This window comes from Penicillium hispanicum (genome assembly GCF_028827665.1).
Source record: "Penicillium hispanicum strain IBT 35686 chromosome Unknown utg000004l_segment0_segment0, whole genome shotgun sequence".
NCBI classification, from domain to species: Eukaryota; Fungi; Ascomycota; class Eurotiomycetes; order Eurotiales; family Aspergillaceae; genus Penicillium; species Penicillium hispanicum.
This window is the reverse complement of record NW_026623196.1, coordinates 2,002,155-2,013,825: the sequence shown is the minus strand read 5'-3', so window position 1 is coordinate 2,013,825 and position 11,671 is coordinate 2,002,155. Positions and strand designations below refer to the sequence as shown.

General features: G+C 49.9%; 4 protein-coding genes across 4 annotated transcripts; 3 read left to right on the top strand and 1 right to left on the bottom strand.

The window, feature by feature from the left end:
• Positions 1-754: 754 nt before the first annotated feature.
• N7459_004528 (uncharacterized protein) lies at positions 755-1,534 on the top strand (the record flags this gene model as incomplete). Its single annotated transcript, XM_056943712.1, has 1 exon — positions 755-1,534. One exon carries the CDS (start codon positions 755-757, stop codon positions 1,532-1,534), a length of 780 nt encoding a protein of 259 aa, XP_056800595.1.
• Positions 1,535-3,197: 1,663 nt separating this feature from the next.
• On the top strand, positions 3,198-4,082 carry N7459_004527 (lipase family protein; the record flags this gene model as incomplete). Its single annotated transcript, XM_056943711.1, has 4 exons — positions 3,198-3,255; positions 3,302-3,399; positions 3,436-3,576; positions 3,633-4,082. The coding sequence occupies 4 exons, from the start codon at positions 3,198-3,200 to the stop codon at positions 4,080-4,082; spliced, it is 747 nt and encodes a 248-aa protein (XP_056800594.1).
• Positions 4,083-6,784: 2,702 nt separating this feature from the next.
• N7459_004526 (uncharacterized protein) lies at positions 6,785-9,363 on the bottom strand (the record flags this gene model as incomplete). Its single annotated transcript, XM_056943710.1, has 17 exons — positions 6,785-6,970; positions 7,045-7,114; positions 7,179-7,328; positions 7,393-7,416; positions 7,471-7,572; positions 7,620-7,793; positions 7,842-7,883; positions 7,934-7,959; positions 8,015-8,121; positions 8,169-8,299; positions 8,350-8,437; positions 8,496-8,558; positions 8,609-8,705; positions 8,762-8,865; positions 8,918-9,021; positions 9,071-9,204; positions 9,265-9,363. 17 exons carry the CDS (start codon positions 9,361-9,363, stop codon positions 6,785-6,787), a joined length of 1,701 nt encoding a protein of 566 aa, XP_056800593.1.
• Positions 9,364-9,949: 586 nt separating this feature from the next.
• N7459_004525 (phytanoyl-CoA dioxygenase family protein) lies at positions 9,950-11,387 on the top strand (the record flags this gene model as incomplete). The annotated part of the gene is made up of 9 exons (XM_056943709.1): positions 9,950-10,082; positions 10,136-10,233; positions 10,285-10,367; positions 10,417-10,534; positions 10,586-10,687; positions 10,742-10,853; positions 10,959-11,037; positions 11,098-11,198; positions 11,275-11,387. The coding sequence occupies 9 exons, from the start codon at positions 9,950-9,952 to the stop codon at positions 11,385-11,387; spliced, it is 939 nt and encodes a 312-aa protein (XP_056800592.1).
• Positions 11,388-11,671: the final 284 nt, after the last annotated feature.

Below are 11,671 nucleotides of genomic sequence, written 5' to 3'. Positions count from 1 at the left end.
ATATGAAGGATCTTGAGAGGGAGCCTAAGCAGGGACATCTGTTCTGGTGACTTCAGCATGATTTCTATAACAGTGAGGGCCAAAGAGCCTACTTAGTCTGGATTGCAAAGCAGTATGTTATTGTAGGATGTCTCCAGGAGTGTGATCGGGTTATTCGATATGTATATATGGTGATGCGTGGGAGAGGGCGGCTCCTGAGAACGGACAAATCAATCCTAGAAGCTAACCAATGATTCCTGTGATATACAAGCTTCCAAGGAGCTCGAACCGTAGCTCAGAGGATAAAGCCCAACGCTCGCAAGCTCAGAGACCATCCTGAGAAAGCGATATCACCTCTTGGGTCTTTCAGGTTGGTGTGGTACCTGCTGCTGATGCACCTATACTTGTCCCAGAAAGCCCTTATACTATCCCAAGTGTTCGACTGTTTGACCTCCACGAATAATCCTTTCCACACCTTTGCCTACCTACCACAAAGTCTATTGTCAACGACCCTATATATTAACGACAGCTACAATATGGTATATGAGCGTAGCTGTACAAGATATATAAACAGTAGCAGTGCTAACCTATACAAACTAGCTAACCTAGGGACCGCCCGCTGCCAGCCTCGCGATCACCGGACACAGGAGGCTGCAGCAGTGATACCCAACGTGACTGCTTCAGTGGATCGGACGAGGCTCTGGCAACACTTCTTCTGGCTGGCCGACCAGAAGGCTTCAGCATCCCGCCCGTGGGTGATTTCAGGGCCGGCCCAATGGAACCCCCAGTGGCCCCGACACCGGCGAATAGTCCCGAGGTCTGGGACGAGGATGAGCCCGTGTCCAGACGACGCGGCATTCCCTTTGCCCACACAGTCAACGCGGACCGGTCCGCCCTGCCCAAGGAGGCGTTGGGGCAAACTCGGGAACTACGGAGCGTCACACCGACGCTCATCCGGCAGGCGCAGTTCCGAGCCTTCGTCCGTTACTTAGGCAGGGATACCCCCGACAGTCCCACCATTAACCCTCCTAAGAGCCGGGTATCGACGACACCCGTGGGCATATTTGTCTCGGAGCCCATAATGCCCCTAAACACCACTGAACAGCATGGCACATCTCTAGCCCTTCCGCCGCAAGGTTTAGATATCGCAGATCTAGTCAATGCCTGGCTTGGTTCCTTCTGGAACAGGGGGATGGGTATATGGGACAATTTCTTACCCTTGTGGAAGCTTCGCGTGCACATCAGGGCGCCTTATTGCCCTGGGAGGACAATAAACGTGTCCAGCGACAGGGGTCGTGTTATCGGATTCCTGGACGGGCTTTTAGCCTGTGGTTTTGTTCTTGATATTGCCTATATTTGGGGTGCCCAGAATGCGGACATTTACGAATGGCACACCGGACACCCGTTTGATGAGGTACAAGCCACACTAAGCCGGGATGTCGTCCCCCAGTACGATGTACCATCGGAAAACCGGCTGAAACGGCGACGGCGAGATCTGGACCCTAGCATTGTGAAAGATACCGTGGACGAGGTTATGGCGTGGATCAACTGGTAAGTACAGTTGTTGGTTGTCGAAGAGGAAATCTAAACGGTATCGCGATAATGAAAATCTGTCCTTACCATCCAGGTAAACTTGGTGTTGAGCAAGGTCACTCCGAATGGTTGTTTGTTTAGTAGGCGGTACCCTACTTGGGCCATGGGTTCCGTTATGTCGCTATAAATAACGCCAATCCTCTCAGTTGAAGCCGATACACCACGCCGGCGCGTCTTGAGACAAAGCGCTTAGAGATAATCCTTGTGAATACCTGACTGGAAACGCGTCATTAAAAGTACCTTGTACCTCCCAGTCACCTAACTGCTTTGTTCGTTATATCTGCTTTCATATCGACAAACCCTCATGCGTGGAAATAAACGCCGACGTACAATATGGGCCGATCCCGCTAGGGAATCCGCTTTATATACAACGGATTTCTCGGTATCGTCTGTTAGACTGGGAAAAGTGACAAGTGCTGCACAAGATCCTTTCCGCTAAGTCCACGACCAAAGCCCTTGGGAACACTATGAAGCGGGGGCAGAAGCATTCTGTGGCCGGGACGTCACTTTGGCCCGACACCGCGGGCATAGAAGGGGGGTTGTCCATGTCCAGTGCCTGAAGAAGGATCGATCGTCTGTTGAGTCGCGGGTCAAGACCATCGATCAATGCAAACATCCAAGCTTTCCTCGCCTCTTGCACGACTACGACGCTAGCGAACACCCCTTTTTGGTGTGGGAGGGGTGCTATGAAGGGAACGCGCGTCGGCGTCAGGGTCAACGGTGTTAACGTGAAAGCAGTTGCGATTACCTGCAATAGCCTTTCCAAATGACCATCAGAGTAGTCTTCGCCAAGACGGGCCGCGAAATCCAGTACCTACGTCGTCGGTCTGAGGCTGGCTGCGTTGATGTCGGCCGGGTTGATTGGGCGGCAGCGCTTAAAACCATCTGGAGATCAGTTAGCGCAGATAGGGAAAGGTATTTCTCCCCTCCGGTCACTTACATAGTTTAACTTGGCCCTCCTAGGTAATCCGATATGTTCTCGAGCGAGACTCTTTGCCTGGTAAAACCAGGCCATTGTCACAGAGAAGTTTGTTGCCCTCTATAATTTTAGAACGGTCAGTTCTCCGCTTAGGCCAAAAAGGCGTACCCATACCGGTCGGATGATGTGGCCAAGTTCGTCTTCCTGAATCCGGCAGCGGGAAATCAAGACGCGGTCCAAAGCAAACTCAGCGGGTTCCTACACAAGATAGCACGTTGATTGATGGTGTAGCACATCAAGGAGACAGAGAAAAGCGCAATAAGTGAACCAAGAGACTTTCTGTACGCCTCCCTCGACAGAGCCAAGTCTGTTCGAGTCGTCTGAATATAGACTAATTTCAAAGGGTCGTCACGGTGCATAGCAAGGTAGACCTCATGTCCGGCGCGAACCAGAGCCTTGTGGGTGTATATCATCCAGGGGTCTCGGGTTGTGATTTTTCGAACAAGCGGCCGTTCGTGGCGATCTTTTTCAACGTCGCAAAAACCTAAGAATGTATACGTGGGATCCTCGTTGACCTCTTCGTAAGCGGCTCTATAGCAGTAGTTTACTCGTGACTGACGGCTCTTATATATTAAGGGCGGTCAAGCATGGTCACTCACTCTTAATCAACAATACTTTTCAAATGACATGGCTCATTCCAGTCGAGATGTACCAGTCCTTCGCACTTCTGTCGCTTCTCACGCAATGCCTTGCGCAAACTCAAGGTATACTCCTTAGGGATCCTTGATTGCTATATTTCTGATAGCCCAGTCTACTCGGATTTATATAATGAATTTACTCGTTACACAGCCTTTTCCGCAGCAGCATATACGGACTCCTGTGAAACCCCACCCTATAGGAGTTCCGTGGTGCGGTACTTCAATAATAATGCAACTGATGGCTAGGCTACCTTATTCCAAGTTTCTCAAGATAAGGAGCTGGTAATTTCATTCAGAGGTACATCTACACCCAAGGACCTTGATACCGGTTTCCAGTTCAGTTTTGTGAATTTAAAAGCGCCTGGGACCAAATGCTTAAATTGCAAGGTATGACTCAAGGTTTAGATTGCTATAGATCTATATAAACTGACCTGGTGCAATAGGTACATGCAGGATTTCAGGCTGCGTATGTTTCTCTTGCGAAACAGGTCACCCCAGAGATCCAGTCCCAGCTATCCCTTCATCCAGACTATTTCTTGGTAGTGACTGGACATTCGCTGGGTGCTGGCATAGCTGCTATCGGAACTGCGGCGCTTACTGGCTTAGGTCGTCTCACCAAAACTTATACTTTTGGTGAGCCTCTTAACGGAGATAGCTCGTTTGCAGAGTACATCGAGAGCCAGGTCCCAGGCACCAACTATTTCCGCGTCACCTATGCAAATGATGGGGTCCCGCAGATTCCGCCAACACTGCTAGGCTTCCGCCATCATGGAAATAAATATTGGGAAAAGGAAAGCGACCAGAATGATGCTACAACTACCTTCATGTGCGGAAAGCAGTCAACTACAAGTAACCTTATGTCTTTTTATAAATTGATATTGCCGGGAGAATAATTGTGCTGACGAGTCTCAACCTTGCAACGCTGGGCAGGATTTTGGAGAGAATCCTATCAATCGGGCACACTTGACGTACATAACCACTGTTATTGGAGATTCCCTCAACATTGTTGCTTGTGGTGCGCCGGAATTTTAGAACTTGTGCCTCAATAGGAGCAAGTTAGGTCTAAAGTAACGGCTAGGAATTAACCCACGAACGAGTCTTCTTGTTGTTACAATATTTGAAATCATTTTTTTCTCCCCCAATCTTTCATTAAGCTTGAGAACATAGGTGGGGGCGTCTAGTAAGTCTTTAAACCAAAATTAGGCCCGTAGGCAAGGGCTCCATACGTATTCGGGTCACTAACTCTGGTCTTATTTCAACTACTAATGGAATTCAGTCTGAGCAGGATATGTACCCTTGAAGTCATACGAAATGATTTGGAAAGCCATCACTAAATACGAGCAATCACTGAGCACTTCGCCGAAAATACCCACCGTCCAGCGTATAGGAATCGCGTATCCAGGAGCATTATGAATAAATTCTGATGGCCTGAGCAAAATGATAATCAATGTCTGAGGTAATCAGTGGCCCAAGATGCTGTAGGTCATCCACTAATTTTGAAATAATCTCACCTCCTAGTTGCGAAATACTATTTTTAGGGCCCTACAAGACTTGCTTAACAAGAAAGCTTGCTGATGCGGCCCCAAGAATTGCTATGTCAAAGGCTGGCTTCTTTGCAACATTTAGATTGGGGACGTCATAAATATCAGACTGAAGTTCCACAACAACGTTCGTAATCCGAGTTGATTCCTCCTCGTTGAAGCGCTGAACTTTATTGGTTGCATTGACACCGTTGTCGATAACGGTCCGGAGATTACTGGTCTCGCCCTGGATTTGGAGTGCTGCCAGAGTGCCGTTAAAGCCACCATTGAATTTCTCAAGCAAGTTACCTAGACTGTGAAGGCTCCGTCACAAACCAGGGCCAGTGTGATACGCTTCGAATTACGGGGAGAGAAAACAGACTGGATCTCGGTGTGCGGGCAATTCAGAAAATGTCGGTGTTTTGGACGTTAGCAAACATGTCTTCAATTGGACTAAGTGATCCCATTCACAAGCTATGGTCCCAGTAGATCGAGCCCGCTTTTACTTCTGCTTTGTATTAACGGCACGTAAATCACTACAAAGGAGAGTTAACATATTTGGTAAGCGAATGGCCATCTCCAAAACACATAGTAAGTGCGATAGATTGTAACTTAATATCTCAACAACGGTAATGTAAGGGAACGTTTCCTTTTAGCCTGATGGTTTTGACACGATATTTAGTCTCTCTAGGGAGTTTCGAGAAATTGGTATATACAACTAAAAATGCTTACCAAATCCTATCTACATACAGAGGAAATTGAATTACGGTATAATGGCTGAGATATAAAGCTACGATTTATTGTATTTGCTATGTGTTTTGGAGATAGCTACTAGTTTACGATCTAAGTTGAAAACTCGTTTGCTTCCCAAGGTTACCATAGAACAAGGTTTTGGATCGTCTGTCGACCTTCGCAGCTGACCGGCCTTTGAGCAATAGTCTTGATTGGGATTTTAACTCCAATCCTGAGACCTAGTCCTGTGTCAAGACAGCTGCAAAGTGATGAGCCAAACAGCTTACTGTATTTTTCTGATTTGGGTCCTCGAACATCAACAATTCTGGCCCGCAGCTTCCAGATGAGTCACTGGAGATATACAATGATTTGTCGGTATCAGAAACAACGAAAGCACGGTCCTCGCTTGTTTTCGAAGGAACTTCCTCCGATGCTGTGTCTGAATCTGCGTGATCGGACGAGCCATTGCCATTTGGATCACAAGGGGAGAACTCCGTCTCGCTGCAGGACTCTTCGATCCGCTTGGGTATGCTTTCCATTTTTGCCCAGGATATCTGGCATGTATCTAGGCAGCATGCAAGATTTATCAATGGATATGTAGGTGAGACTTGTTCAAGGTGCGCCAAAATCCCTCGCAAGACCTGGAGAGAAAGGAAGATTCAACATACCGAGGGATTGCAAATGCAAATGCCAACATGTGCTAAGGACAACAAAAATGGATCCATTTCCTCTTTGCTCGCCTGGGTCGGAGGACAAATCGAGGTTATTGGCAGTCGTGAGTTCCGCGGATCCTATATTTGGGATTCCAACTCCGACTTCAACGCTCTGAAGGGTCTTCCAAACGCTTGTAAAACTGCCTTTGACTCATTTGGTCAAATGCGATCCACATGCACTGAGGTTTCTGGACGGAGAACATACAGAGGTTCACTGGAGAACGCCACCCTCAAAAAATCCGTTTGCGATGAGAGCTAACCAAGCGGCTGTTGCGGCAGGGCCGTATACATTAGGCCTTTACGGCTTGAGCTTAGGCGAACTTGCGTCTCACGATTACCACAAGCTTCAATTGCCCATATCTATATTTCCTCACTTCATATAGGAGCCCAGTTCCACTACCGACTGCTTGAAACTCCGTCACCATTAGAATCTCATGTCACGACCCACCAGTCCACGACCTGAATCTGCCAGACCACTTAGTCCTCATTCGCCATTCGGACCTCCTCTGGCCAGAACCAGCAAGTGGTAATACATCCAACTTCCGCAGCGGTATATATAATAACCCGTTACTTCCGTCAAAAATCTTTCATAGCCAGCTCGAAGCTCAAAACCAAACGAAATTAACCAGTCTAGAAAAGCTTCGCCACAATCTTATCCTTTAGAGTCACCGGCAAAGCTTCCTGCTCACTCCGGTAGTGGTCCGTCAACGCATCGAAGAACTCCAACCCAGAAATCAAATCAATGTCTTTGCTGCGATGGAATTTCGTGCGCTTGAAGACCTTCCAGCCGATGCCGATGACGGCCGCGAGGGCGATCTATACCGTGATGAGCGTGTCAGTGCTGGCTACTACAAATGCCACGATTCGGTTTTCAGGGAGATTTCACGTACGATTCCGTAATTGAAGATGAAGGTTGACACTTCCCAGTTGCCCTGGACGAAGACCGCGTAGCCTTGGATCCTGTGGGTATGACTTAGCGCTGGTTTTTCCCAGTACTCGAGGCGAGTTTGTTTTGATGACGTACCAGAGGAATATGAACGCCCAGCATAGCGCCCAGTAGCCCGCATAGGGCTGGACCTTGGACACGCAGGGGAGGAAAATCTTCCTGTCGATGCCTTGGGCTTTGAGGGCTGCGTTGAAGCGGACCCACGTGAAGGACATGACGGTCCAGTTGCTGGAAGGTTTGGATGTTAGAACTAGACGGAAGGTATTGATATCTAGAGGTGGAAGGAACGTACAGCATGGTAGCGGCAGTGGCGAAGCTGAGAAAATTATGTTAACGGAGGGTCGAATAACCGGTTTGGAGATGAACGAACTTGAGTATCCAGTTTAGCACTTTGGCACTACTAGAGCCGAGTGCAAGATATGCGAGACATGCAAGCAGCATGACTACGATGACCGCCATGTACGGCACGCCACTGTGAATGGAATTAGTATGTGGATATGAGGTAGATAGTGTACGCACCGCTTGTTCAATCGCCGGAGGAACTTTGGAGCTCGGCCGTCCAGCGCAAGAGCATGCAGACTCCGCGAAGCGTTGAATGTGTATGCGTTTCCGCCGGAGATGATGGTGGTTATCAAGACTGCGTTGACGATGGATGGCAGGACTGGGATCTTTAGACGTTGCATTGAGATCACACTGGGAGCGTTAGATTGGTTCGCGGGTGGTCTTTTTTACACAACTTACTATGGGGATCCACCAGCGTAGGTGCCCGAGCCACCCGTCAGACTGTAACGGTCAGTAGACAATCATAAACCGTTCACGGTGGAGAGTCTCACGTTTCATCGTCATATGGGACTAAAATCTAGACGCGCAGGGTAAGCAAGGTATCCAGCCAGAATGGCAGGGAAATGACATACCCCAACGCAGAGACAACCACCAATAAAAAAGACAATGAGGCGAGCCATAATAGTGCCGAATGCGCGAGGGACTGTCCGGCGCGGGTCTCTTGATTCTCCGGCGATCACTTATTGTTGTTAGAACAGTCGGCTTTTAGAGGCGCAATGAACATACTTGAGATATACTCAGGCCCTCCCATACAGAATCCAGCCACGTTAACAGCGTTAACAAACGACATCAGCCGGCCTGAAGAGTCAGCTCCAGCCCATAGGCCGGGCTCCTTCCAGTAACGGAAGCCGAACCGACTGTAGGGTGTTAGCACTGGCTCAGAAAGGAACTGTAGAGGTGGACTTGCTCGTGTGCAGGGTTCCCGCCAAGCATAACGGTGACTGTGTATACCATAAGACCGGCAGCCAGTAAGACCTTGCACAACGCGAGCCAGACTGGATTATCGGTTAGACGGAAAGCTTAGACAAGTTCAAGTTGGGCTGAATAGCTTACACTCGGCTTCGCCGAAAAGATCGGTTCTGTATACGTTGATCGCCAAGAACATAACTAGCGAGACTGCCGTAGGCGTCAGTAAGATAGTTCCCAGTCATCCAAGGCGAGCGCACCCGAGATCAGAATAGCAGGAGACTGGTCGTAGCCCCAGTATTGAACAAGAGTGTTGATAACCGTAGCCTCGAAAATGACATAAGAAGTTTGCGCAAACTACCAGATGTTAGTCAGAACTGCCTGTGGGCGGGCCATACCACCGGCATACTAACAAAGTGATTGTAGCCAACTGCCACCCCAAGCGCAGGGTCAACCATTCGGCCCGCCAAACGAATGAAGGCTCCATCGAGCGGAAATAAGGTGACAATTTCGGTCTCTGAAGCTCCTCAGCACTTGCTTATATAGAACCAAGACACGGCGCGGCGTACGGCATTGACCAATGCAATAAACAACAGAAGCCCAAAAGATGAATCCGAGAAATAGGCAAAGGGGACCGGACAGGACTCCAGATCCAATACCCACAAAGAGAGCGCTGTAGATGGTCAGTGCTATCGAGGCTGTGATGATGTGGTGTAACTGACGCTCCAATTGATCCGGCCAGTGCAGTAAATTGGATCTGTCTCGGGGTCAGTTGGCGATGGTTCACTGCCTCGCTGATGGCTCCGCTCAGCTCTGTTTCGTCGGACTTCGGAGTGTCTCCGGGGCTTTGGGTGCCCTGCAGTTCGTAGAGTTACGTCAACCAGATCCCAGGAACGAAGGCGAAGGAGCAACAAACCAAAGAAACCTGCCCAATGTCGACTGAATCTGTTCTGGACATTGGGTTCTCCTTCTTGGACGGCTGAGTGTCACTGCTGGAAATGGCGGGATTCTCCATTATGGTTGGATGGGGATAGGGCCTGGTTGAAGGCAAGGGAGGAAGGAACGTAGTTATATGCCAAATCTGTTCCGGGGAAAACATCTCAATGAGGACTAAGAAGCGAGCATCAGGCAATGTAAAATAGCTGGTCCAACACAGGGGAACCACTAGGGAGCGACCGCCTATCTCTGCCAATCTGCCAGATAGCCCATGTACCTGGAGCCGAAGTAGACCCGCAACGCCGGGCCGGTTAATCCAACCGGTAGAGTCGATGGAGAAGCGTAGATGCAGGAATCAAGATTGGGGTAGCCTGCAGAGTGGCTCAGAGCTTTTCGTTTGTCATGGGTGCTGATAGGGGTGGCGATGGAGGGTGTAGCACGGATCCTTCGTAGCTGGACCCAGGATGCGCTACAGGGGGTCCCACATTGGAGATAACCAGGAAGGTCCAAGATAGTCCTACATGCAAAACCGGGCCGGGTTCTGCTGAGCGAGCATGTGAGGGGCATCTTGTTCATGGGTCAGAGACTGTTTTATAACCAGGGTTGATCCCATCTCCCGTCCTGCTGCAGTCACAGTCCTCTATCTCAGCTCAAGACAGTTCACCATGGCCCCTCCACTTATCACCGTCGATGCCACCGAGTCTCTCGAGAAGATCTATGAGATCATTGAGAGAGACGGCGGAGTCATTGTCTCCAACTTCCTCTCCCAGGAGCTTTTAAAAGAGTGCATGGACTCGAGTGAGTACAGCAGGCAGCTTGGTGGATGTGAAGGCAACTAACCACCCGTCCAGTTGAGCCATACTTCCAGGGCCGCAAGACCTACGATTCCAATGCGACCTACGAGGAACTCGGCCCTGACTTTTTCCCCGAGGGTTCCCAGCGAATCTACGTACGCCTCACCATAACCATCTGAAGCCGCCTATATCCTAACAAAAAATAGGCCCTCCTCGCCAAAATCCCCGACCAGATTGTCAAGATCATGCGTCTGCCTATCTGGCAAGGAGTCATGGGCCGCTTCCTAAAGTAAGCTAGCCTTCACCCACGCCCTGGAATGGTATACTAAACCATCTAGTGACGAGTACTCCTCGTACACAGGCGACAAGCTCGTCCCCCAGAAGAGCGGCTATATGCTCGCATCCACCGCAGCCCTTCGCCTAGTTCCCGGAGCCAAACCGCAGCCACTGCACAGGGTAAGACTTTACTCGTCGCTTTGGCTCGAAACGGTGTCTAACCAAGTGCAGGACCAAATCGCGTACCAAACCCGACCAGACCCCAGCAACCCCCTGTTTACCCCGATGGTCGGCTGCCTGATCGCTGGGTCTAAGTGCACCTACGAGAATGGCGTAAGACCACTTCCCAGCCAGCCCAGCTGAGCACCAACTAACAGATACCCACAGGCCACGGCGGTCATTCCCGGAAGCCATCTCTGGGGCCCCGAGCGCGTCCCCAAGCTCGAAGAATGCACATACGCTGAGATGGAGCCCGGCTCCGCACTTTTCACTCTCGGCTGTGAGTCTCTCTCCTCTGTCTTTCTTTTCCTTTTGCTTTGCTTTTCTTTTTTTTTTTTAACCTCCTCCCTCCGGATTAACTCCAGCCCACTGACTCCGATCCCAGCAACCTATCACGCCGCGGGCGAGAACATCTGCGAAAAGACCGACCCGCTCGCCCTGCGCACCCTCTTTGCCGTCTTCGGGTAAGATAAGAGTTGCTGTGCTGAATGGATCCACAGCGGTGTGCTAACACGAACATCTAGTCAACGAGACTACTACCGCCAGGATCAAGAGGAAGTCCTCTCCACGCCTCTCGAGATCGCGCGTCGACTGCCGGATGACATTCTCCGATTGGCAGGTTACTGTAAGTTACACATCCCGACACCACCGAAGCTCTAGTGCGGAGATGAAGCTAACGCCGTTCGCTCGGGTATGGACAGACAAGGCCGTTTGCGGTGTCGGATACGTAGAAGACCACCAGAACCCGCACGAGCTCCTGCACAGGGATGACCTTGGGGCGGGAAAATTTGGGACAGTCAAGTTAGCTATTTAAGAAAAAAAAAAAAAAAAAAACGGTTTGGAGGTGTATTTTTGGGGAGTTAATTTTATGAGAGAAATGAAACTGAAAGTTGAAATCTGAAGTTGCGATACGATGGTTGTATTGAATTAGGACTGTAGCTTCTCGGAGTTCGGTTAAATCGCCTAGACCCCGAATGATTGTCTGACTCGGCCGTTGTGCCGGAACCACAGAACCGGTTGGCTGTTACTAGCCAAACGCGCATATTACTTGCCGCCAACGCTGCGGGAGCCTGCTTTCTGGTGTTCCTACAGGGAAAG